Source organism: Pelecanus crispus, chromosome 14 (assembly GCF_030463565.1).
Source record: "Pelecanus crispus isolate bPelCri1 chromosome 14, bPelCri1.pri, whole genome shotgun sequence".
NCBI classification, from domain to species: Eukaryota; Metazoa; Chordata; class Aves; order Pelecaniformes; family Pelecanidae; genus Pelecanus; species Pelecanus crispus.
Window position 1 is genome coordinate 1,640,501 of NC_134656.1, and position 26,812 is coordinate 1,667,312.

Below are 26,812 nucleotides of genomic sequence, written 5' to 3' on the forward strand. Positions count from 1 at the left end.
CCGCTCTCGGCGTCCCCTCTCCCTCCCCGGAGCCCCCCCAGGGATGGGGGGGGCAGCCGGACCCCTCGGCAGCCGGATCGGTGCCTGCTCAGCGCTTCGCCTGCTTTTCCTTTCGCTACGGCTTTTGCCTGCCTGCCCTGCGCCCCTGCTCCTGCCCGCTCCTCTAATGGACGCTGCTCCAGCTACGCCTGCAGACGAGGCAGGGCTGAGGAGCTAGAACGGAATAACTATTCCAAGAGAACGGGGGAGGAAAGCTTTATAAAAAATTAAGCTTTTTTTCTTTTTCTTCTTCTCTCCTCCAAACAGGGCAGAGCATTTTTGCCTTTCTCCTCTCAGAGCGTCTTTCCTCCCCCTCCTTCCCTCTGACCTGAACCTCCTCGTTACCGGCGTGAGCTGCTCTGAGTCTCGTTAACCCGTGCCCCTCGTTACACCGCTCCTCCTCCCGCAGCGCAGCCAGAGAAAAGGCAGTTCCACCCAGAGCGGCACGGCCAGTGTCCCTCCAGGCAAGTCCCCCCCCTTTCACTTCTGCTCCGCCTCGTCAGCCACTGCGGTCACCTCAATGGCGGCGGCGGCGTGCTCGTCCCCGGCGGCCTCGGTGGCACCGGACGGGACGGTCACGACCGTGCTCCCACCGGGAGCCATTTGTGTCACGTTCTGGATGGTCGTGCCGAGTCCCGGCAGCGTCAGCAGCTGGAAGGGGCTCACCACCTTCACAACCGTGCTGCCATCCTGGACCGCGGCCGTGCTCAGCACCGTCAGGTTGGAAGCGTCCGGGTGGATCTCCACCGTACCGGGGAAGGTGGAGCCGGCGGAGGCCAGTACCGTGTACCCCCCCAGCAGCGGGGAGGCCGGCGAGCTGGCGGCGGGAGGCTGGGACGGGCTCTTCCCCAGCACCGAGGGCGGGAGGGCTGAGACCACTTTGCCGAGAGGGAGGTTGGCAAGCTGGGAGACGGGGACGCCGGGGGTGACGGCGAGCTGCGCCGGCTGGGGCAGGACTTGGGAGGTGATGGCAGCTGGTCCGGAGGTGGCCCTGGTCAGCCTGGGACGTTTTAAAGGCGTGGGGACGGAGACAGGCGTGAGGGTCATCAGGACGTTGTTGAGATGCTGTGATTTGTGCTTCAGCTCCTTCGCTCGCTTGCGGTGCTCGTCACACTGCTGCTCCAGAGCTGGAGAGAGAAGAGGGTTGGCTCAGCCCGGACCTGGGATGAGCTTCCCAGGGACCGTGGCAATGCCTGGAGCAGCACGGCCGGTCCCACTGCGGCTTAAACCAGCGTGCACCAGCTTTAACACAAATCCCACTTTCTTACGCAGAAAGGAAACGTGCTGGCAGTGATGAGAAGTGCCGGAGCACCGGCGCGTCCCACAGGCTTACCTGCCAAATCCCGCGTGTACTGCTCCCTCGAGCGATCCATCTGACACTTGTGGCTGGCCAGCACCTTCTTGACCAGATCCAGCATACCGAAGTTCTGGACTACGTTGTTGAGTAAAACAGCATCTTAAAAACAAGACACAGATCTTTAAGGAAAGCAAAAATCCCCTACGCAAAGTATTTAAGGCTTGGTAAAAAGCCACAGGACAGCAAACAGATTCAGCTGAGACAGCCAAAGTCTGCAGGAGAGTAACGCAAGAGGCTGGGGAAGAGAAGACAGGAGAAGTCATGGGAAAGTGCAAGGGGTCACTAGCGTATAAACAGTCCTCTCCTGCTTAGCAGCGGTGATAAGAAATCTGCTGGCACAGTAGCTGGGTGCTGCATTGCTATTCCGATGGCCTAAATTCCACCTCAGCTCCCAAGCCAAGCGCTTGTCCAGACCCAGAGCCAGCAGGCAGGAAGCCGCAGGCACAGGGAACTGGAGAACCGAGGCCACCTGAAGCATCCCCGAGCACAGCCGAGAGCCTCCCCAGGGAGCAGCCAGGAATGGGATTGAGTTACGATGAACTACGTCCCTACAGTGCCACCCAGACATCCCTAAGGAGAAAAAAAATCCACAAGCCCCTCTCCTGAGACGCCTCTGAGCACCCGTGCCCAGGTCCTTACCAGCGAGCTGCAGCGGGGGATCCTGCGCTCGCTGCTGCAGGCCCTTCATGGTCTCCAGTAGCTCCTGATGGAACTCATGGATTATTTCTTCCAGGAGACCCGTGTCCTTCAGGCCTCGCCAGAAAGCAAAGGTGTCATCTGGAGAAAGAGAAAGCAAGGGAGAACTTCAAAATCCTCGGCGGGGGCGTTGAACGGTGCTCCGCTCTGGGTTCCCCTTCTGGCCCCTGCAAGGGTGAAGCCTCCCAGGTACAGGGTGCTGGGGCAAAGCCCAGTGGGAGCTGTGCCCGAAGGAGGGGCAGCTGGAAAAGGACACATGGTCCCCATCCTCTGTCACACAAACAGGACACCGATGCTACAGAAAAGCCCGTTGCTCAAAGCACACAGAGGAGCAAGAATGATTTTTATGACCAGTCTGATTTTTTTTTTTTTTCCTCCCCTAGAGCCACACCAAGCATCTGGCCAACGCTTTGACATATCAGTGCTTAGAAACAACTTCATCCCAAGACGATGGCGCCGTCAGACCGCACACAGGCGGGATATAACGCAGCCCTACGCGCCCGTAAGTGGCAAACGAATAATCCCAGTGGAGGCTCAAGCAGGGCTGCTCTGGGCAGCCAGGTCCTGCTCCTCATCCCTGCCGTTTCCCTTTTTCCCTACGCCTCCTCCATCCTCTGCCCCAGACGCCCCGAGCCCGGCAGCATCCCAAGCCGTACCTCCGATGCTGGTGCTCCAATCGCTGGCATCCTCGCATGTTTCTATGGTAATCGTGGCTGGGGATCCGTTCACTGCAACCAATAGCAAAAAAGAAAAGAAAAAAAAAAAAAAAACCCCAAGTCCTGATTTTTCTCTGTATTTTTCATGGGCTGCTTTTGAGGGAAGCACTCCCTTGCTGCATTTCTGCAACTTCTCCTTTTTATGGCATAGGAGTGCTTTTATTTGAATGTAGCTCTCAAAGCTGAACGGAGAGAGATGCCCAAGTGGCCGGTGAAGCCGCACGCAGTTGCTGTGCCAGCAGTATTTATTTTTTCCACACTGGAGTGCAATACCCCAGGGATTACTTCTGCAACCCTTGCACAAGAACACACGCCCAAGAGCAGCGCTTCCCTCCCGTTCCCCCCTGCGTACACACGAGTATGGCTTAGGGCAAAAGTCAAACAGATTTAGAGTCTGATTTTTTTTTTTTTTTTTTGGCAATCCTTTTTTGCCCAGCTTACAGTTTGCAGGACTGGGATGGCCGGAGGGTTTCGAAAGCCTGGAAGGGGAGAGCATCCTCCTGCTGCGCAGGGGTGCAGGGGGGCTGGCTCCCTCCCTCCCTCCAGCTCTGCCAAATCTCAGCGGTTTTTGTTACCATAGAGCCAGGGGAACCGGCGTCATTTAAGCCGTGCGCAGGAGCGGGAGGAACGGGAATCCGGCCAGAGGCCCGCGGTGGTGCGCGGAAGGAGCATTTGTAACGCTCAGCCACTGCCATTAAATCCAATTACTCTGCTCCTTTACTCTGCAGCCTTCAGGGCTCTGCTTATTCCAGCGCAGCCCAGCAGCGCGGGAAGCGTCCCCCCGTTAGCGAGCTGATGTCCACGGTTAACGGGAGGGCTCAGGACACGCTGCACCGTGCATCAGCACCGGCTTCCCCACAACACCGGGCCGTGGTGCCGAAGGCGCTCGGCAGAGCCGGCAAAGGGGCTCGCCCTGTCCTTGCTGTGCTCCCACAGACACCATCAGGAGCTCGGGGTGGGGGGCTCTTTGGGGGCTGTTCTGAACTCTCAGAAGTATAAAAGTACTTAGAAATTAGACAGCTTTCCAATAAAATAGTTGCCTGTAACTATAGGTCAAATTAAGTTTAGGGCAACAGCTATGTGGCCGCAACAGCATTTAAATCCAGTTTTATAAACTACATGCATGAGTGCAGATAAAAAAAAAAAAATCTGTTGTATCCCCTGGTTCTCTTTAATCTTTCATCAGACAAACCCAGTAACAGTTCAACCAGGGAGCCTTAAATGAAAATCCCTAAATTATTCTGGAAGAATTCAGGTTAGAGCCAGGGGGAGGAGGGACTCCTACCCTGGCACCCTGCACGGCAGGAGAAGCCAGGCTGATCCCTGCCTCCCGGGACAAGCACTACGGACACAGTGCCCGACCGGCAGCGAGGACAGAAGGGAACTTCATCGAGCAACAACTACTGTTTTCTTACAGATTAATTGCAGTCTTCTGCTTCAGCTACACAGTTTGGGGTAAGGCAGGAGGCCAGAAGGGCGGCTCTTCGGGTCATGCAGTGTTACAGAGCAACTAGGTGAGTTATTGCATCCCTGCCGAGATGCTCTAACAACGACTCTGCCTAGCTCTGCTATGGGGAATCCTGCAACAGAGCAGGGAGAGAAAGCAGAGGATAAAACAACCCGCCAAGCCAAAAAGAGAGGCACCCGTAAGGGGCGTTGGTTACGCGGCATTCGTCGTGCTTTAATGCTTCAAAGCCCCTGTTTCGGGTGCGAGGAACGGCTGGACGTACCATCCGTGGAAGCGGGAGTGAGAGGGATGTACTCCGTCGATGACTGGCTGGTTAAGGACACCCGGGCTCCGGTCAGGTCGATTTTGGTGCTCCGGCAGGTGTTGGAACAGACCTTCGCGTGCTGGTAGAAATCCAGCTCTCCCGAGTCCATGATCTTCCTGAAAGACAGGGAGCAAGCACAGGGACAGGCACGTCAGCGGGAGCAGAGAGCTCCGAGATGCAGCTCGTGGCAGCCTTCACCCCCAAACTTCTCGAAGTCCCAGATGAAAAGCAAAAGCCAGGAGAGCAGGCAGAGGCAACAGTCTGAATTTCCCTTGACAAGTCCCCCTGTGTCCTGACCTTAGGGGCAGCACTAAGAGTTAATTAAAGCAGCATCCACGGCCCGCTCCATCCTGGCCACACGCACAAATCCAACAGCCACGCAATACTCCAGTGGTGGTAAAGCCTTGCAGGAGGCTGGGATGGGGAGAAAAAAGCCCGTCGTGCTGTAGCTGTGGTAAAGGACTGGAGCAGATCCTGTTTCTGACCACTTCCCTGCCACATCCGCATCCTCCCGCGGGATGGAGGAGGGGGAGCGGGGCTTCAGCACTCTGAAAAGGTTCCTCTCCAAGTCCAACCCAGAGAGGATGGATTTCCTTAGTCCAACAAAGTCCTTTTCTTCACCACTGGAGCACTCAACTTGGGCCGAGAGGCTCAAGACACACATGAGCTTTTCCTAAGGCTATATCCCTGTAAAACTAAACATGCCCTGAGAAGCATCGGGACAAACCACACTGCTCACAGCAGATCTTCTGCTGGCTAGAAGCCTTCAGGGAAAACGTACCGCTTAGAGCCCAACACTGCCATTCCCGTAACGGCAGCAAAGTGGGGAGAGCTTTTCCCCGTCACCCTGGGCCATGCTCCCGTGCAGCAGTTTTATCCACGCCCTGTGATGCTGAACAGGGTCCTCCTCCCTGGCATCTCCTGACCTGCTCCGAGGAGGAGCACTTCGGGACATGGTTTAGTCTAGTCTACCCTTGATTGGCTTAGAGTAGACTTGGTAGTGTAGGTTAATGGTTGGACTGGATGATCTTAAAGGTCTTTTCCAACCTAAGCGATTCTATGATTCTATGAGGACATCCCCCACCTTTGTACAAGCAACACACACCCACCCCGAGCGTGGCCACGCACCCGTGGGGCTCCCGATGGCAGAGGCAGAGCTGCCCCGTCCTGCTGCTCTCCCACCTCCCAACAGCAGGGCAACGCGTGGCCTCCAAACAGGCTGGTTTCAGAGCCAGTCCCACCTCTGAGCAGGCTCTTCTGCACGGGGGTCTGTGATTTTAACTAGGAACCCTCACTGGGACTGATGAACTGGTTTGTTTAGGGAGGAGAGAGGAAGGAGAAGAGAAGGTCCCAGTCTGGTCCCACCAGCACCTTCCCCCCGTGCACGCCTGCAACTCCCAGGAGAAGTTCGGCTGACGTCGCAGTCCGGGGCTGAGAGAGCAAGAAGGCTCTTCCTTTTTGACTCTACACCACATAAAAAGAGATGGGGCATAACCCTATTTATAAACTAAAGTAAGGTCTCTCAGCTCAAGCAAAGGAGGTTGCAACATTGGCATACGTGATCTTCCCAGTCTAAGTGAGCTGTCTCCAAGGCATTCCTGGGCTTTGCTGGCCAACACCGACCTGAGCTTCCCAGGATTTGCTCCCATGGGCTGCTGGGCTTGCCTTCACACATTCCTTGTGAAGTTGTTTTTTTCCTTAAAAGATCTGCCTTGCCAAAAGTATAAGCCTATTATGCAAAATCTACGTGGAGCAAAAGCTGCTTAGAAGGAATATGGGAGATGCCTGCATTGAAGCAGAAGAATACAGGCAAAGGCAACGTCACCCTGTGAAAAGAGCATAAAGCCACTGACAGTTCCTGGGGAAAGAGGTGATGCGTTTTTATCCTGCCTACAGGCAGAGACAGACTTTAATTAAATCACAGTCTCAGGCTGGTGTTCAGGAAAACCATAGAAGAATTAAATTGCCGTAGTTAAGACTCGAGAAAAGAAATGCTTGCATAAATAAGCTTTAAATAAGTTCTTGGAAAAAAAAAAAAAAAGGTGTTATAAAGCAGACATACTGCAGCAGGAGCGTTAGTTCATGACCAGACTTCCATTTGGTAGGTCACACTGAGAACCTGTAGACAGCATGGCCCAACCACCACTGGCCATTGAAATTTTCAATGGCCTTATGCCAGCTGGGAACTTGGTGTGGTTCAAGTCCTAAAAAGACCAGGGAAGCATTTGTTGCCCCAAATTATTCCCTAGGCACAAGGATAAAGCAAAGCCATTGGGCAGACCACATTTGGGGCCAGGCTGTTAAGACAAATGTTCAGTGGTGCATTTGCTCTCTCAGCAGCAGAACAACCGTGCCAAAGGCTCTTCCCACCCCACCGTTATAGAATCATAGAATCGTTTAGGTTGGAAAAGACCTTAAGATCATCCAGTCCAACCATTAACCTACACTACCAAGTCTACTCTAAGCCAATCAAGGGTAGACCAGACTGAACCATGTCCCCAAGTGCCACCTCTGCCCGTTTTTGAACACTTCCAGGGATGGTGACTCCCCCACCTCTCTGGGCAGCCTGTTCCAATGCTTGACCACCCTTTCTGTGAAGAAATTTTTCTTAATTTCCAACCTAAACCTCCCCTGGTGCAGCTTAAGCCCATTTCCTCTCATCCTATCGCTAACTACCTGGGAGAAGAGCCCAACACCCCCCTCCCTGCCCCCTCCTTTCAGGCAGTTGTAGAGACCGATCAGGTCTCCCCTCAGCCTCCTCTTCTCCAGGCTGAGCACCCCCAGCTCCCTCAGCCGCTCCCCACCAGCCCTGTGCTCCAGACCCTGCCCCAGCTCCGCTGCCCTTCTCTGGACACGCTCCAGCGCCTCAATGTCCTCCTTGTGCTGAGGGGCCCAAAACTGGACACAGCATTCCAGGTGCGGCCTCACCAGTGCCGAGCACAGGGGGACAATCCCTGCCCTGCTCCTGCTGGCCACGCTATTCCTGATACAAGCCAGGATGCTGTTGGCCTTCTTGGCCACCTGGGCACACTGCTGGCTCATGTTCAGCCGCTGTCAACCAACACCCCCAGGTCCTTTTCGGCCAGGCAGCTTTCCAGCCACTCTTCCCCAAGCCTGCAGCGCTGCATGGGGTTGTTGTGACCCAAGTGCAGGACCTGGCCCTTGGCCTTGTTGAACCTCACACAGTTGGCCACAGCCCTTCGGTCCAGCCTGTCCAGGTCCCTCTGCAGGGCCATCCCACCCTCCAGCAGATCGACACTCCCACCCAGCTTGGTGTCGTCTGCAAACTTACTGAGGGTGCACTCAATCCCCTCATCCAGATCATCGATAAAGATATTAAACAAGGCTGGCCCTTGGCTATCCTCCAGAATGAAGAAGTTTCCGCTGTTGCCCTGCAGATACAAACGAAGAGACTAACCGGAGCATGATCCCGTTCATCCGAATTGCCCGCTTCCAATCCTTCAGGGTTGACTTGCCCGCCAAGTGGACAAACTCCTTGGGACTAATTAGGTGATCGTCAAACTGCAAGAGGCAGAAGGGCATCATCAGTGTGACAAGCCATAAAATAACGAGAGCATGCCCCGCGAGCGTGATTCAGCAGCGGAGCCAGGCCGCCTGCATGGCATCTCCCGGTGCCCAGCAGTGGAGCTGCGTCGCAGCCTCAACGTGCTTTTTAAATAATAGCACCAAAACAGATGGCTGACACGCACTTCCCCACCTTAGAGAACACTGACCGAGTTAAAAAAAATTAAAGCCAAATATTGCTTTCATGGATGGTTAGTTAACAGCTGCTCAAAGCCAAGGGTTTGGGGGTGTGTGCAGCAGAGAGGAGTTTGCTAAACGCCCAGCCCAGGCAGGGCAGCTGGAAAAAACACCCGTAGCTTATGCAAAGTATCATTAACAGCAGCGAGCTGCTCACGCTCCCACTAACGAGCAGACTCACAACAAAAGCTGGGCTTCTGCCAGCGACATTTGGGTCCAGGGACATGCTATGCCCTGCGTAAGCGAGGGAAGGAGAAGCCCATTCGGTCTTTGACCTCCTGCTACCGAGCCCAACCATCGATATCAGCGAAACCTCTGGCCTCTCTCACAGCACACACCCACTTCTGCCGAAAACCAGCTTTAGGGAGTTGGCACGTACCGTATGAGCAGCCAGCTCTTCCCCCTTCTTTTACTGCCCTTCACACCCAGCTGTGCCTCAACCCATGAGCTGACCTAAAAGCAACGTGCAGAATCGGGCAGTCCTCTAAAGAGCTGCTTTACGGCCCATCTCGGAAAGGATTTCCCAAGTCTAGGCTTCCTCTTTTCAATGCCCATGTTGACCAACGTAGAGCTCGCTCGCCATTACGGCATGAGAAACTGCTTCTCTGAAGAAGCGCGTGGGCTTCAGTGCAAAGAGAAGACTGATTTTAGGCAGTGGCAGCAGCATTATCTGCAGCGAACTTGTCCTCTGCCTCGGGGACGGAAAAGACCATCTCTCCTATGAAGGGCAAGGAGCATCCTTTGGAAAGCCCTCTTGCAACAGAGCCCAGAGGAGACACTCGCTCAGCAGGGGATTGTTGAGTCCGTGTATAAATGCCAGCGATTGCTTACGACAGCATCACACACGGTACGGTCCTGGAAATGAAAGTTTGCCCCTGCTCCCCAAATTCATGCAAATTTTAACCATTCAATAGGTCCCTTACCAATAATCTTCTCAACAACTTCTCAACTTTCTCTCAAACTGAGCGGACGCTGCAAGTACCCAAATTTCTCAAACTCTCCAATAATGTGGTTAAATTGAGGCAGCATCTCTCCACCCAGGACTGCTCAACTTGGCCGAAAAAACAAATATCAGGTACAACAGTACCAAGAATTTCCTCCTCTCCCACCACAATGTGGTTCTAATGCAAAGCAGCTTACTAAAGGAAATCAAAAGCAGGACAGGCCAGGTGAGCCTGCAACGTGGGCATGGGAAGGCATGAGTCCAGCGCCAGGGACCTTTATTCTCACCTGCACACACTTCACATTGATCCCAGGGCACACGAATTTTCTCCAGATGAGGTTGGCTTTGCTGTCCCCGCAGGTGATGGGGTAGACAATCTCTGCCTCCAAACTGTCCTCATCTTCAGCCATCTTCACTTCTCACAGGGAACAGAGGAAGGGACAGATCGAAAAGAAATGTGAGTTGCAGCCCCCGATTCACCACCCTGATGCACACACAGAGCGATAAAGCAGTTTTGAAGCTCAGAATTAAAAAAAAAAAAAAAAGTAGACGATGCATGGTGGGGTGTGTTGGGGTTTGTGACCACCATACACTTGCAGTTTGCTACTAAAGCATCCAACCACCCCAAATTCTCGGGCAAAACAGCACAGGCAGATTTATACTGATCTGGCCACAGCTGAACGTGTGAAATCTGAGAAGTCAGTGGCCAGGGCTGAAAAAATTCAACTCTTGATAAAAATGAAAGGAACGATGTTGTTCAGGTAGTTATACATTCATCTCTGGTTTTAGAGTGCAACCTGTTTAAGGCAACTCCAGCCCAGCTGGTTACGGTCTTTGCTCACTAAATTCACTTTTACTTGTAACCAAAGCCAGCCAGTTTGCTGCAGAACTGCCATCCCCGTCGCAGGCTGGAAGGGCAGGAGCCAGCGCTGGCCAGGGACGGGGTCTCATCCTGCACCAGGAGAGGGCAGCAGCAGCCCAGGCAGCAGCTGCCAGCTCCCTTCCCGTCACCCAGCCCCTGCGCCTCTCCAGGCTCCCCGTGATGCCAGGGAGAGCATCCCTGGCATCCCCAGGAGAACAAGGAGAGCATCCCTGGTACCCCCAGGAGAACGTCCCTGGTACCCCCAGGAGAACAAGGAAAGCATCCCTGGCACCCCCAGGAGAACATCCCTGGTACCCCCAGGAGAACAAGGAAAGCATCCCTGGCACCCCCAGGAGAGCATCCCTGGCACCCCCAGGAGAACAAGGAGAGCATCCCTGGCACCCCCAGGAGAACAAGAACATCCCTGTTACCCCCAGGAGAACAAGGAAAGCATCCCTGGCACCCCCAGGAGAGCATCCCTGGCACCCCCAGGAGAACAAGAACATCCCTGGTACCCCCAGGAGAACAAGGAAAGCATCCCTGGCACCCCCAGGAGAACATCCCTGGTACCCCCAGGAGAACAAGGAAAGCATCCCTGGCACCCCCAGGAGAGCATCCCTGGCACCCCCAGGAGAACAAGAACATCCCTGGCACCCCCAGGAGAACAAGGAGAGCATCCCTGGCACCCCCAGGAGAACATCCCTGGCACCCCCAGGAGAACATCCCTGGCACCCCCAGGAGAACAAGGAGAGCATCCCTGGCACCCCCAGGAGAGCATCCCTGGCACCCCCAGGAGAACAAGGAGCACATCCCCGGTATCCCCAGGAGCACATCCCCGGTCCCAGCCGGCAGCTCTTCGCAGCAGTGCCCGAACCCTCTCGTCCAGCACCAGCGCAGCTCTGGTGGAGCTGGCACGGCTCAGCCGAGGGGCTATGGCACGGGCTGAACCTACCTAGGACCGCTTCCTTCAGATGCGTGGAGGCTGTAAAGGCAGCAGCAGCCGCAGCAGCTGCATTTTCGGTCTCCAGCGTGTCCTCGTTTATGTCACCGCTGGTAAGAGAGTCGGAGAGGCAGAGTTAAGCCACGCGGATGTGCCACCCCCCCACACCCGATGCCCCACGGAGACACTGCTTCCAACGTCACGCAGACTGCATTTTCTTACAAGAGCTAAAAGTCGGCTCTGGTTTTGAGAGGCTCAGCTCTGTTTTTCCGCATGGAGCTGAAGAGCCCCGCAGCAGGCAGGCAGGACGGCTGCCAGCAGCTCACCTCCCTTTTAATCCCAGCCCCACGGAGCTGCCCCCAGCGCAGCCCGTGCAGGGGAGCTGGCGTGGAGGGATGCTGTCAGCACGGTCCCTCGCTCAGAAGTCGCTGCCAGCCTCTGGCAGCTCTGCCTGAGAAGATTTCCCCAGGAAAAACACATGTGAAACATGCTGCCGCTGTCTGGGCGATGGACTGGCTGAGTCCCCCCGGTAAGCGGGATGCTCCCAGGAGCAGGACCTCAAGGAGCCGCAAACGCTACAAAGGAGTTCGACAAACCCCAACAGTGGATCTGTGAGCAGAGATAACATAACGTGAGCTACAGACCCTCGTGATCCGATCTCTGAGCCTCTTACCACTCAGTATACCCCTGATACTAACTAACAGCTGGCTATCCGACCGCTTTCATCCCCCCCACCCCGGAGACCTCCGGTTTCTCTTGGTGCTTTGCAGATGGAGACACACAGCCCGTCCTGCACAGCATCCACACCCTCACTGTTCGCCCGTTCCAGCTCTCGCTGCGGCGTACAAAGCCCCAAGCCCTTCTAACGAGCTTTGGTGGACGCTCAGATGGGAAAGGCATGAAGGGCCGCAATCCGGGACACGCTCCTCACCCCCTCGGCTGGGAGGCTCCTGCGCAAGGGAGGAAGCCCACGGTGGGACCCTTATGGATCCGCCCCGTGCGTCACGGCCAGCTCCCAGCAGGGACCGTTCCTAATGGGTTTTTGTGCATTTGGTTTTGTTGTTGAAGATGGCTAATGACCATAGCAAGCGTGCTGGACCTCTTTGAGGTCCTGCAAGAGTGGGGAAGCAACAGTTAACTTTTCACATATTTCAGCATATAAACTTCCTAAAGACGACTGTAAGGAGAAAATAGGTTTAAACCTGAAAATGACCCCATTTTGGCACCACGGATGAATTAAAAGAATGGTCCTAGTGACTCACTGGCAACCACATTTCCCGTCCGCGGTGCCACAGGGACAAGCAGATTCAAGAGCAACTGGTTTTTCCATCCTGGCCTCCTAACACACGGCTCCGGGGTGGAACTGCAGCTTCAAAGCATCCCTCCCCTCGCCAGCTGCAGGGCAGGTACCTGGCGGGGAGCAGCACCCAGATAAGGGAACCGGCGTGGGTGGCAACTCAGCCTCACCGGGTGAATAACTCGGGAGATGCTGCTTAGAATCATAGAATCATAGAATCATTTAGGTTGGAAAAGACCTTTAAGATCATCCAGTCCAACCATTAACCCACACTACCAAGTCTACTCTAAGCCAGTCAAGGGTAGACCAGACTGAACCATGTCCCCAAGTGCCACCTCTGCCCGTTTTTTGAACACTTCCAGGGATGGGGACTCCCCCACCTCTCTGGGCAGCCTGTTCCAATGCTTGACCACCCTTTCCGTAAAGAAATTTTTCCTAATTTCCAACCTAAACCTCCCCTGGCGCAGCTTAAGCCCATTCTTCAGAGAAGCGAGAGCTGAAGGCAGCCCCAGTTGCGGAAAAAAGGCACCACGGGATGCCACGCTGCCTCTGCGGCTCGCAGCGACCAGCGACGCAGACCCTGGGAGGGGAAGGCGTTGGATAACGTAAAAGGACTGGAAAAGGTAAACTCGGAGCCAACGCATTTGCACACAGGGGAACGTTACAGAAGCGGCAGTTTGGCACGAGAAAAATGGAAGAATTGTAACCTGGTTTTTCTTCGTCGGTTTGCTGCTTGGTTCTTGTATTTCTCCAGATGCATTCGGACAAAAGCCAGCAACACCGCATCAGCAGGGCGCCAGGGCTGCAAGAGGCAGCAGCCACCTCCGACACGCACTCCGCAGCCCGGACCCCGACCTGCCTCCGCCCGCCACCAGCCCAAAAACCTCGGCCGCCTTGTCAAAAAGAAACAGCCCAGCAGAAAGCCAGCACCTGAAACAGAGCTCCCTCCAGGAACGCATCGCGTTCGCACCGCTCCAAAAAAATGACTAAAAGGCATGATTGGGTTGGGAGAAATAACCCAGCCCACATCTTAAACCCCCATCCTCCAGAGAAAAACAAACAAACTGACTTCAACAGCTTGTATGAAAAATTCTAGCAACCAAAGTCTGTATCTGCCACGGAGATGTAACCGGAGGGGAAGAGAAAACCACAAAAAAAGGTGAGTTTCTCCACAAACTCAAACACCTTCCAAGCCCCAGCGGTGCATCCCACCAAGCCGGTCCTGCCTTCGCCAGTTGCCATGACGAAGCCGGGGGAGGATGGCTCTCATCTTCCTCCCCAGGAGGATCCATAAGCCAGATGGGAGGAAGAGAAGAAAGCGCGTGCTGATAAAGCAGCGGGCTCGCGTCTCCCTTCTCCTCCGCTCCTGCCTCGCCTGGAAACTTGAGAGAGGGAAAAAAAGTCTCCACCAGAAAGCTGCGCTGGGGATGCTGATCAGAAATACAAGCACCTCGTCAGAGCATCAAGTACAGATCCCTTCCCATCGCAGATGAAAGAGAAAAGCTTCTTGCTGATTATTACTTTTTTCCCATTCCCCTCTGCCTTTTCCAGTCAATCTTAAAAACACAGGAACTAATTAAGCTCTTAACCGTTGGTTGTACGCATTTTTTTTTTTTTTTAAATAGCAAAACCATACCCAAAGGAGCACTAGAAAAAGACATCAACCTCCAAGCTGAGTTTGGCTTTTAAGTGCCACACAAGTTGAAAGCCCGCTTCCCATGTGAGCGGTGACCGAGCCAAAGCCGAGGAATCCCAGCCCGTGCCTGCAGCCGCTTTCCTTACACCAGCTGGGGCTGCAAAGGGAAAGCAGAGGGAGAGGGAGCCAGCGCCGCTACGGCGGCTCCCCGGGAGGAGCGGAGCCCGGCGGAGGCAACCGTCCAAGGCTACGGGGAGCCCGCGGGTGGCTCGTGCTGCCACCCACCACCAGCCCCACAGCCCTGCTCGGCGAGGGGAGCCCCAGCAGCCGGCGTCGGGCGGGCTTTGCTCCACGAGCCCGAGATCCACGTGCTTCCCATGGACCCGCTGCCGTCCCGGGGGAGTGAGGAGCCTGCCCACCGGCCCTCCTCCAGAGAGCTGCATGGGAAATCCTCAGGGAATCTCCTAATGCATGCTAAGATACGCTCCGCTCATAGCTGTGACTAAATAAAAACCATCCTCTCTCCGCAGCGTAGAGCTGTCCTGCTCCTGATCGTCCAGGGGACACTGGGAGGATGAGAAAAGCTTTTCCCTCAAAAAAATAGGAGGGGAAATGAGAACGAAAGGAAACCAAAGCGACTGAGCCAGCCTCTGCCATGATCCACGTTCCCGGACAACACCGTGCTGCTGCACGTGGGTCTGCAAAAGCTCAGAGCTACATTAAAACCAGAAACCAAGAAGAGCCACATCCCAAGTTTCACATCTGGCTGCTTCGCTACCGAGGGAGCCAAGGAAGTTACCACGGGCCAGAAAGCAAAGAGGAGCGGAGCCTTTCTTCCCCTCCACCACCCGCTCTTTTGGGAACGGGAAAGGCTCTCGGAAGCGCTCGCAGACCCGGGACGTGGAGGAGGAGCGGGGCAGCTCCTGCCCGTACCGTCCCCACTGCCCGCCCCGGCGCTGACGGCTCTCGCCGCTGCCCGCCCCTGCCCCTGCCCTACCAGAAGTTCACCTGCTCCTGAGTTTTACACCAGTTACAGCAGAACAAGAGGAATGGCACCCGCGCTGTCATGTAAAAGCTGTGTCCCGCCCCGAGCCACAGGGAACCGACGCAGAAACAGCAGGCTAGATTTGAGGAAAGGAGACAAATGTCTCCTTTTTGTGGAAAGCAATAAACAGCCGCTTGCTACCCACTTATTTCAAGTGCAGGAACTTCTGGATCAGACAAACCTGCCCGGATCCAGCTCCAGGCATGAACTTGGATTTTCTGCCCACCAAAAGAGCAAAGTACTAAAATGTCTCTGGGCACCGTCCCATGAAAGACCGTAGAGAAATAAAGCAAAGAGCCCATCGCTACCTGGGCCGTCAAGGTACCACCCAGGCACCGTGGCCACGGAAGCAAAGACTTGACCGACCTGCAGCTGAACAGACCAGACCCGCACGAACAGCAGTCCCGGATCTGAAATGCCGACAAGAAAGGCAGAAATTGGGCAAAGCAGCAGCACTTTAAAAAAATCAGACATATTCACTCTGGGTTTTTTTGAGCAGTGCCTCTCCATACAACGCTGCGTGGTTTCAAGGTCACCTCTCTCGCCCCTGCTGCCGGCAGCGGAGGTTCCCGAGAGCTCTGCCGAAAAACACAGCCCCGAACCCGCCTTGGGAAGGGGAGCCCCGCTGCACCGCACCCACCGCGCTGCGGACACAGACTCAGATCTCAGAGGTCCGCAGCTCAGTGAAGCAATCATGAAATAAATACCAGAAAACCATTGATTTAGCTACTGGTGTCCTGTTCCAACCGGATTTCTGTCCATTCCAACATCCACATCCACTCAGAAAAGATGTTTTAGTTTGGTTTTGGGGTTTTTGTTGGGTTTGGGTTTTTTTTTTTTTAAAAGATATTGTCCCCCATCCATCCAAAACAAACTGTTGCATTGCTTTTTATCCATAGAATCATTTAGGTTGGAAAAGACCTTTAAGATCATCCAGTCCAACCATTAACCCACACTACGAAGTCTACTCTAAGCCAATCAAGGGTAGACTAGACTAAACCATGTCCTGAAGTGCCACATCTACCCTTTTTTTAAACACTTCCAGGGATGGGGACTCCTCCACCTCTCTGGGCAGCCTGTTCCAATTCTTGACCACCCTTTCCGTAAAGAAATTTTTCCTAATTTCCAACCTAAACCCCCCCGGCGCAGCTTAAGCCCATTTCCTCTTGTCCTATCGCTAACTACGTGGGAGAAGAGACCAACACCCACCTCAGTACAACCTCCTTTCTGGGTAACACCGGCTTAAAACCACCAGTGGAACTCAGCTTTAACAGGAAAAAAAAGCGGAGCCTGCTCTGCTTTGTAAGCTCGGAGCTGCGGAGCCCGCAGCCCTGGTTCGGTGCCGGGACGTCAGCAAGGACCTAACGAGGAACCAGAGATTGCCTGGGCATCGCTCGGGTCCCCGCTGCGAGAAGCGACGCAGGGGTAATTAGTAGGTGATTAAAGACACCCAGCTCAGCTGACTACGACCCCGGGTGGGAGGTTTTCCAGCAACGTCACCTCGGCGTACGCTGACCCCGTCCCTTACCCGTGCTGGGACAGGTTGGTGGTGACCAGCACCGTTTTCACCTCCTCCACGCCGCCTCCGTCCACCGCGCCGTCGGGCGTCGTCACCACCACCACCTCCTCCATGTGAACGCTGACGTCCGGAGTCGCCATCGCGAGGGCAGGGGCAGGCGGCGAGGGGCAGCCAGGCGGGAGAGCCCTCGGTCACCGGCTGCCTGCAGAGAAACGAGGGGGAGCCCCGCGTGAAAAGGTCGCTCTGCTAAAAGGGGTTGTGGAAGGACCGGCGGCGCGGTGGGAGCAAGGGGGCCGCGGGGAATCCGTGCTCCTAAGGAGAAGGGGGTTAGCGAATCCCCAGGCGCCCCATCCCGAGAGCGGGGATGAGGGGAGGCTCGTGACCCAAACGCACTCTGCACGCTGGGCGAGGGCGATGGGCACGGGCAGAGGCGAGGGGGAGGAAGGGACCGGGCGCAGGTGGCGAGGGGCAGAGTGGGAGCAGAGAGCAAGCAAAAAAACGGTCCCGGCGTCCACCAAAACCTCTATGAAGAGACACAGTTTGAAGGCGCATTTCCAAACGCATTTCGAGCTATCGCAGAAGGATTTCGCGCTGTTGGAGGAGCTCATCGCTGCCTCCTCCATGGCAGCAACGGGGACTCTCCCCTCCTCCAAAGTCACACACCAAAAATGAAATTAAGAACGCGCTTCAAGCCTGCAGAAACCAAGTGACATCTGAAAACTATTTCAAAGCGTGTGCTTCTAATAAATCAGCAATAGATTGAAGACAGCATTTAAAACCGACTTCGGCGCCCACCCCTGCAAAGCCAGTATTTCATAGGCAAGAAGAAACCTGGGGGGGGGGGGGGACGGACCAACTAGTTAGCCAAAGGCACGACGAGCCGTGCATCTTCACGCTCACGGTTGCACCGCGGCCCCGGCTGCTCCAGACCCAGAGCACAACGTAACTCAGCGGGGAAAGCCCCGGTCCCCTGAGGACACCATCGCCCGCCTCTCCCGCCCGCTTGCGCCCTGCGGCTGAGCCCATGCCCGCCTTCCTGGGGATTTTAGGTAACTGTAGAATTAAAAGCAGCTTTAAGCCATTCAAGAAATAGGAGAGGTAAATATCCTTTACCAACACACGCGTCTACGTGCACGCGTGACCGTCCTCCAAACACCCGTGCGTGTTACCGCTCACGTTACGAGGACAGTGCGATAAAATCGATGCACTCGAGCCATAAAACCATTTATTTGCAAATCAGCCCGAGTGAAGCACGTCTGCGTTTCTCCCCCAACACATACCCAAGCAGCGCCCGCTTGCGCGCGAACGCCCAGGTATCGAGGGTGACTACAAAGCATCCCCTATGGTAGCGCACGGGTGTCACCTATAGCGCCGGTGCAGCCTCTACGCGGGCGTAGCTGGGCGAGCGCTCCCCTTGTCAAGCTCAGGCTCCCGCTCTGCTCCCGCTTTTGTTTTCAGCGTCACCCGAGCAGGCCCAGAACCGCTGCTATTCCTCCGCAGAACTTTTATTTCAAGCCGAGCGCCTGCTCACGCCAGCCCGCATGACGCTTTCATCGCGTGGGAAAGAAGCAAGGTGAAAGAAATTAATTCTCCCTGAAACTTGGGGTTTCTCGAGCAAGCAACACCCGCGCCCACATACACGCGGTGGCAGCAGCACCTTTGCCTTTCCCGAAGGAGCCACGCTCCGGAGCGGCGGCACAGAGCGTGGTGGAGTAGCCACTTGGCTCCCACCAGCTTCCCCCGGCCACCACCGGAGCCACGTGTTGACCCGACGCGTCCGACCCAACACGTCCAACCTGATGCATCCAACCCAACACGTCCAATGCAACACGTCCGACCCGATGCATCCAACCCAACACGTCCGACCCGGTGCATCCAACCCAACACGTCCAACGCAACACGTCTGACCCAATGCGTCCGACCCGACACATCCAACGCAACACGTCCGACCCGACGCGTCCGACCCGACGCGTCCGACCCAACACATCTGACCCGGTGCATCCAACCCGACGCATCCAACCCAACACGTCCGACCCAACGCATCCAACCCAACATGTCCGACCCGACGCATCCAACCCAACACGTCCAATGCAACACGTCCGACCCGGTGCATCCAACCCAACACGTCCAACGCAACACATCCGACCCGGTGCATCCAACCTGACGCATCCAACCCAACACATCCGACCCGGTGTATCCAACCCGACGCATCCAACCCAACACGTCCGACCCGACACATCCAACCCGATTTTGCAATGCAGTTCATGCCTCACAGAAACTCCCACCCCGCCCCACGCAGACCCCAGGAGCTGATCTTCCCCTCCGTGGGAGCCACGGGGTTTATCCGAGCCGAGCAGCGAAAGGCGGCCGGGCCCCTCCGAGACAGCCCGGCATGAAGCCACCCGCAGAATCAGTTTCGTTTTTGCAGCGGGAAGGACGAAAGCGAGCAAGGGCGGCCAGACGGAGGGCAAGGCGAGAGAAACGGGTGGGTTTTATTACAAACCATCGTTTTAACGGTGACAACAGCGGGCAGGGTTGCCGCGCACCGGCCGCATGCTGGCTCTCCGCCGCCCGTTCACCGCGCTCCCGCACTGCGCCGGCAGCTCCCTGCGGCAGCCGCCGCGGACCCCGCACCCCAATAAGCGCTGGGTGCTGCGCGTCAGCGTGCGAAGCCACGGAACGTATTGCAAACCGAATCTAACCGCCGGGAGTTTTTCATTGCTCTATCCCTACGTTTCCTTTCGGGGTAAATCCCTTCTTGCGGCATTAGCGTCACCCATGACGGCCTCCGCCCCAGCGTGCGGTTTTGGGATGCTCCGGACATCCCGCCCAGCTCCCGCTGACAGAGGGCTGGCTGCACGGGCACGGCGGGAAGGCTTGAACCCCAGGAGCACGCGTGGCTCAGATACCTTTGGGCAGGAACCGGCGGTGGGACGGAGAAAAACTGGGCTGAAAACACAAGTAATCAGCAGGAGCGGGGCGCAGCGGGGCGGGAGGGCTGGCAGGGAGCACCCCAGCTCTGCCGGGGCTCTGCGCACCCATGCACACCCCTCCTGGCGCACCCCACACGGTGCTGAGCAAGCTTTGGTGGCGGCAGAAAGATTTGGGGGGTGAGGTAGGGGGAAAAAAAAAATAAAAAAGGAAAAAAAAAAAAAATAGCATTGCACCACTCGGGAAGGAGGAAGAGAATTTTGGGGTGCACTGTCAGCGGAGGAGGGTGGAGCTGGGGTGCCACAGCGTGGGGAGAGGGGCTAGGGGTGGCACTGCTGGGGGACAGGGGGTGCGCGGGGGGGCAGCGAGGGAGGGGGTGCACGGAGGGGGTGCACGGAGGGGGGGTGCATAGGGAGGGGGCTTCAGCAGGGGTGCAGGGGGGTCGCAGGGGCACAGGGGGGTGCATGGGGGGTGCAGGGGGGGTCGCAGGGGTGCATGAGGGTGCATGGAGGGTGGAGGGGGGTCGCAGGAGGGTGCAGGGGGGTCGCAGGAGGGTGCACAGAGGGTGCAGGGGGGTCGCAGGAGGGTGCACGGAGGGTGCAGGGGGTGGGGGGGCGCAGGAGGGTGCATGGGGGGTGGGGGGGGGGTCGCAGGAAGGTGCACGGAGGGTGCATGGGGGGGTCACAGGAGGGTGCATGGGGTGGGGGGGGTGCAGGAGGGTGCACGGGGGGGTTGCACAGGCGGCTTCATGGGGGGGACAGGACGGAGCGTAGCACGGCGGTGGGCTGCAGGGAGAGGGGGTGCCTGGGGGGCTGCGGCTGCACAGACGGGGGGTGCACGCAGGGGGAGGCTGCACAGAGGGGGTGCCCGGGGGCGGGGTGCACGGGGGGTTGCGGTGGCACAGACGGGGGGAAGGGGCAGCTGCATGGGGGGGGAGGCTGCACGGAGAGGGGGTGCATGGAGCGGGGGTGCACAGAGGGGGAGGCTGCACGGAGAGGGGGTGCCTGGGGGAGTGGGATGCACAGACGGGGGGAAGCTGCATGGAGAGGGGGTGCACGGGGGAGCGGGGTGCATGGAGCGGGGGTGCACGGGGGGGGGGGAGGCTGCACAGAGAGGGGGTGCACAGACAGCGGGGGGTGCGTAGACGGGGGGGCTGCCTAGGGGAGCAGGGTGCATGGAGAGGGGGTGCACAGACGGGAGGCTGCATGGAGAGGGGGTGCACAGACGGGGGGCTGCACAGAGAGGGGGTGCACAGACAGCGGGGGGTGCGTAGACGGGGGGGCTGCCTGGGGGAGCAGGGTGCATGGAGAGGGGGTGCACAGACGGGGGGCTGCATGGAGAGGGGGGTGCCTGGGGGAGTGGGGTGCACAGACGGGGGGAGGCTGCATGGAGAGGGGGTGCACAGACGGGGGGGTGCACAGACAGGGGGGTGCGCGCAGGGGGGAGGCTGCACGGAGGAGGGGTGCACAGACGGGGGGGGTGCACAGAGAGGGGGTGCAAGCAGGGGGAGGCTGCAGGGAGGGGGGGTGCACGGAGAGGGGGTGCCTGGGGGAGTGGGGTGCACGGAGGGGGGGGTGGGTGCACAGACGGGGGGGTGCCCGGAAAAGGGTTGCACGGGGGGGGGGGGAGTGGGGGACGCTCGCGCCGCTCCGCGTGGCGCCGCGCGGGCGGGGGGTGCTCCCCCTTCCCCCCCCCTCCTCCCCCGCGGCGGGGCGGCGCGCGCGCTCCCGCTGGCGGCGCCGGGCGCGAGGCCGGCGGGGGGGGGGGAGGCGGGGGGGGGGGGGGGGGAGGGGGGGGCGCGTGGGCGCGCTCACGCTGGCAGCGCCGGGCGCGCGGGAGGGAGGAGGAGGGAGAGGAGGGAGGAGGAGGAGGAGGAGGAGGAGGAGGAGGAGGAAGGGGGGGGGGGGGGGCGCGGGGCGGGCGGCCGGGCGCTGCCGCCGTCTCCTGCCGCTGCCGTAACGTCCTGACGCTCCGCAGGGACCCGCCGGCCGGCGCGTGCGGAGGCCCCAGGGCGGCAGAGGCCGGGCCCGGCGCTTACCTCAGGCCGGGGTCCCGCTGCCCCGCTCCGGCTCCGGGCGCTCCGGCTGGGCGGCGGGCGGTGGGTGCGGGGAGGGGAGGGAGGGAGGGAGGCAGGGTGGGGGGGGAGCGGGGCTCCGCCGCGCGCGGCTCTCGGCCCCCGCGCAGGCGCACGGCCGGGCCCGGCGCCCGGGACTTATTTGGCGGGGGCGCCGCGGCCCGCGCTGCCTGTGAAATAGGTGCCGGGCCGGCGCAGTGCGCATGCGCGCGGGCGGGGCGGGGCGGGGCGGGGGCACGGCGCGCGCTGCCCCGGGGGTGCCCGCGCGTGGGGCGAGCTGCAGCGCGGGGGGTCGCTCCGTGGGGATCCACCGGGGTCCTGCGTGTCCCCCCCGGGCCCCTGCGTGTCCCCCCCGCCGGGCCCCGCGTGTGTCCTGCGTGCCCCCCGTGCCTCCTGCGTGTCCCCCCCGGGGCCTTGCATGCCCCCCGTGTCTCCCGCATGCCCCCCGCGTCTCCTGTGTCCCCCCCCCGGGTCCTGCATTCCCCCCGTGTCTCCCAAATGTCCGTGTCGTCCCCCCCCCCCCAGGGCCCTGCGTGCCCCCCGTGCCTCCTGCGTGTCCCCCCCCGGGGCCCTGCGTGCCCCCCGTGTGTCCTGTGTTCCCCCCCCCCGGGCCCCTGCGTGCCCCCCATGTCTCCCACCTGTCCCCCTCCAGGGGCCCTGCGTGCCCCCCCGTGCCTCCCATGTCCCCCCCCCCCGGGTCCTGCATGCCCCCCGTGCCTCCCATGTCCCCCCCCCCGGGTCCTGCATGCCCCCCGTGCCTCCCATGTCCCCCCCCCGGGGCCCTGCATGCCCCCCGTGTCTCCTGTGTTCCCCCCCCAGGCCCCTGCATGCCCCCCATGCCTCCCATGTCCCCCCCCGGGTCCTGCATGCCCCCCATGTCTCCCACCTGTCCCCCTCCAGGGGCCCTGCATGCCCCCCGTGCCTCCCACGTCCCCCCCAGGTCCTGTGTGTCCCCCCCGGGCCCTGCATGCCCCCCGTGTCTCCCACATGCCCCCCCCCCCCCGGGCCCTGCATGCCCCCCGTGTCTCCCACATGCCCCCCCCCCCCCGGGCCCTGCATGCCCCCCATGTCTCCCACATGTCCCCCCCCCGGGGCCCTGTGTTCCCCCCCCGGGTCCTGCATGCCCCCCATGTCTCCCACCTGTCCCCCTCCAGGGGCCCTGCATGCCCCCTGTGCCTCCCACGTCCCCCCCAGGTCCTGTGTGTCCCCCCCGGGCCCTGCATGCCCCCCATGCCTCCCATGTCCCCCCCGGGCCCTGCATGCCCCCCGTGTCTCCCACATGTCCCCCCCCCCCGGGGCCCTGTGTTCCCCCCCCCCGGACCCCTGCATGCCCCCCATGCCTCCCATGTCCCCCCTGGGCCCTGCATGCCCCCCATGTCTCCTACATGTCCCCCCCCCCGGGGCCCTGCATGCCCTCTGTGTCTCCTGTGTTCCCCCCCCGGGCCCTGCATGCCCCCCGTGTCTCCCACGTACCCCCCCCGCCCCCCGGGCCCTGCGTGCCCGCCCCGGGCCCTGTGCCCCCCCAGGCCCTGCGTGCCTTCCCTGGCTCCCCGCAGCCTTCCCGGGGTTCCTGCGTGCCCCCAGCTGTGCGTGACCCCCCAGGGCCTGCGCGTGACGCCCTCCCCTTGCACGCCCCCGGTGTTTGCATGCTCCTGGGCCCCCAAACGTGCCCCCCAGCCCGCGGCATGGCTGCGGCAGGCGTCTGTCCGCGCCCCGGGGTGTCTGTCCCCGCTGCCCCCCGAGGCGGGGTGTGCACCCGAGCGCCGGGGGGGGGGTGCTGGGCGGGGGTCTCTTCCCTCCCGCCCTGCGGGCGCACGTGCAATTTGGGAGCGCAGAGCAGCGCTTGTGCGCGTATTTGACGACAGCCTTTGCCGTCGCACGGCGCATCCCGCTCCCCGCAGCATTTTGGGCTGTCCCGCACGCAGCCCAAGGCGTTTGCCCAGCGCCAGGCACGCGCTTGCTCCTCTTTGCCCGAACTCTCTGGCCCCGAGCGAGCGGCCAGGCCGCGCTGCTGGGCAGGGCTGGAGGCTGCCAGGTTTCGGAGGAGGCGTCGAGGTGTCACCAGCGACCATCCAGCCTCCCGCTCCCCGCGCTGGGACCGGCCCCGACGGAGAGCTCCAGGCGGCTGCTTTCCAACACGGGCTTCGCTCGTGTTTGCAGCACACACGGCAGCCCTGCGAGAGCTCCCCAGCGCTGCTTCGTCTCCGATTCCAAAGGCCAAATAAAAACCAAAGAGAGAAAGAAGTTCTCGGAGGTCTCTTGCTGTCCTTATCAGCAGTGAGTTATGAAAGGGGAGATGGAAAAGCATGGTTTGTACCTGGAGGAGAAAGCGGCCGTGGCCGTGGAGGTGTTTGGATTCAGCGGCAATTTTCCAGGCTGCAGGTTTGCGCCGCCGCGCTGGCCGCCTCCCTCCCGCCCAAGATGTCTGCGAGCCATCCCCGAGCTTTGCAAACTCTTCCGCGGGCGTCCCGTGCAAAGGGACGCAGAATCGCCCTTGTCCCTGGCAGGAGGGGGGCTCGGCGGGGGGCGCGGGGGGCTCGGGCACCGTGCAACGCTGCGGTGCCGCTGTTTGATCCGGGGTCGGCGATTTCCTGCGCACCGCAGAGCCCAGGAGCCGGCCCCGAGCTGCTGCACCCGCGACGTGCCGCCGCACATCAGCGCTAAATATCGCGCTGCGCCGCTGCTCTCCGGGGTTTCCCTCGGCCGCCGCGAGCTCTTGCAGGTTTTGGTGTAATTTCTGCCATTTCTGGGCTTACCCTGCAAGCTCTGCCCGCGAGGTCTGGGCTTTGAAAGGCGTGGCGGTGATTTTTCCAGGGAAGACTTTTCGCGCCATCTTACCGCATCGCGCTTTTTCTGCAAGTGGCTGGTTAACGCGTTCTGACAAAGGAAGAGCCAGACCAGGCACCTGCAAAGTCGCGAATCCCTTTTTCAAACACCCTCGAGCTGTTTTAGTTCTGCCGGCTTTTCGCAGCGCCTCGGCCAGTGGCTTTTTCTGCCTTGCATTCGGGTGGTGTGGCTGGCCCGTCGCGTGCGTGTTTGGTCTGCTTAGCAATATTTTTTTTTACAGGAATCGGTTTATTTAGTGCTTATTTTTTCCAAAGCTCTTCCTTTGCTTTTTCCATCCTCCCCATCCAGACCAACCCTGCCCGATCAGCTGCCAGCTCTATTTCCCTCGCGTTCCTTCTTGCTACCCGACCTAATGTTCATTAAAGCGATACTTCACGAGGACCTCGACTTCTCCTCCTCCTCCCAGATAACCAACGCTAACCAGCGATGTTAATTCACCCCCTAGAAACTGTGAAGCCCTTTTCCAGGGAAGCCCGTCTGCGTTTCCACCAGCGCTGCCGTCAGCGGCGCCGCGGGGATGTGCCCCGGCAGCTGGGTGCTCCGGACCGGAGTGGGGCTGGATGGGGCCGATGAAAGTTCCTCTGCCCCGTAACCGGCTCCCTACGGCAGAGGCATTGGAATGGTGGCAAGAAGGCGGCAAACCCACGGCGACGCTGCCCTGCACCAGTTTTCCCAGCGGCTGGTGGCCTCTTGGAGAGCAAAACCTGGCTTTTGCCGTCAGACGCTGGGCAACGGGAACGTCCCGGGGCTCCTCCCCAGCACCCGTGGCCGGGAGGAACTGGGAATTCGCCTCCTGGCACCTTGTCGCCCGCTGCTCCTGCTCTGCCCCTTTATCAGCCACAGGTGCCCGGGAGGTTGCTGAGAAAGGGCGGCCTGTCATTTTTCAAACCTTTAGCAAATTACTCTGCAAAATCTTCTCTTTTGTTTGGTTTTTGGGGTTTTTTTTTGCCTGCGCAGGTGTACTTTTTGCATTTACCGTGCCAGAGTCGCTGTTCTCTTCCCTTCCCCTTGCTCCGACACGGCTCGAACACTTTGTAGGGATCCTGCTAGGAGTGACTTACGATATTTTGCTTTGTTGGGCCGGTTTTGATCTTGGAGGAAGCGTTTTGGTGGGTGCTACAAGCTGCTTCAAGACTTCCGCGTCCCGTCTTCAAGCCCCCCGGGTGGTGCCTGCATGGGCAGAGGCTCGAGGGCGGTGGGAGCCTCTCCGCAGTGCCTGCCTGCTCCTCCCGCCCGCCCTCTCCCCGACGCATCCCATTCCGCTGCCCTTTTCTCCTGCAGATCACCAGCGGATGAAGGATCTGACTTGAATTAGCTAGTTAGAGTGCGACCACGCTTGGTCCCTCCAATGCATCCTGAATTTCGCGGCTCCGAGGCACCGTGCCTATTTTCCTAAGAGGAACGCAGAGGCTGACGTTACTACACCCGCTTTTTTTTTTTTAAGAGCCTGGGTTAGTGCTCTATAGCAAACCTCGGGAGAAAAGTGAGCAATGCTGCGTTTGCAGTTGGGTCGTTATCTCTAAAATCAGGAAGGTCACGCTGCAAAAATAGAATTCCTGTTTGCGCGGGCGGCAGCGTCCTGCGCACGCATGGGAAGAGCGGCGGGCGCAGGGTGCTCGGCCGCTGCCGTGACGCCGATGCGGTGATGGCCCCGGCCCTGGCTGCCCCGCTCTTACGGAATTGCTGCCCCGGGAATGAAAATTCACCACCTCCTGCCTTCCCCTCGGTTTAGCTTCGCGTACGCCGAGGTGGGGGAGCGGCCAGGCACCTTCCCCTCGGGCGTCCCCGTGGATTACCAACCTCCCTGCTTTGCATTGCAGCTTTCTGGGCATTTTTGCGTCCCTGGCCCCGGGGCTGTGATTTGGAGCGCTGGCCGTGCGCGGTCTCCTGGGTTGGGGTCTCCTCTCCTTGGCACCCGCAGCCCCGCTCCCCCCCGCTGTGTCCAGCCCCGGGGGAGGGCCGGATCGTTTCTCAGGAAAAGCTCGTTAAGCGAGCGCTGGATTTCTTTTTAAAAAGAAGCTCACGTGTTTTCCAGAAGTGGATTTATTGTATTTATAATTGTCTCATGTTTTCTTCCTCCGTGAAGACTTCACATCCCCCCACCTTTCCTGCCGCAAGGGATGTCAGCAGTGCCCTCGTTCAAGCATTTTATTATTTTTTCCCTCTGAGAATGGCAATAAACTATGGCTCTCCGCATCTTTTATGCTGGGTGCAAAGTACTCATTTAGCATACTGATGCTTGAAGTCTGTTTTGTTAAATCTTTAGGTCAATTCTCCGTTTAATGCATTTTATTAGTATTCTCACAATACAAAGAGAAGCCTCAGAACTAAAACAATCCATTTATGGAGAGAGACGGACACATACGGTTTCATACC

General features: G+C 58.9%; 1 protein-coding gene across 1 annotated transcript; it reads right to left on the reverse strand.

The window, feature by feature from the left end:
• Positions 1-519: 519 nt before the first annotated feature.
• On the reverse strand, positions 520-16,724 carry GMEB2 (glucocorticoid modulatory element binding protein 2). The gene is made up of 9 exons (XM_075721158.1): positions 16,594-16,724; positions 11,100-11,197; positions 9,573-9,700; positions 7,999-8,102; positions 4,539-4,696; positions 2,749-2,820; positions 2,036-2,173; positions 1,373-1,495; positions 520-1,166 (listed from the first exon to the last, which is right to left on the reverse strand). The coding sequence occupies exons 1-9, from the start codon at positions 16,722-16,724 to the stop codon at positions 520-522; spliced, it is 1,599 nt and encodes a 532-aa protein (XP_075577273.1).
• Between the last annotated feature and the right edge of the window lie 10,088 nt (positions 16,725-26,812).

Excerpts from the sequence above, each read along its gene's own strand:
- GMEB2 (XM_075721158.1), bottom strand. The coding sequence starts at position 16,724 with ATGGCGACTCCGGACGTCAGCGTTCACATGGAGGAGGTGGTGGTGGTG. Across the intron at positions 2,821-4,538 it reads CACTCCCGCTTCCACGGATG|TGAACGGATCCCCAGCCACG; the intron begins GTACGTCCAGCC and ends TATTGGTTGCAG. Across the intron at positions 1,496-2,035 it reads TCCCCCGCTGCAGCTCGCTG|ATGCTGTTTTACTCAACAAC; the intron begins GTAAGGACCTGG and ends CTTGTTTTTAAG.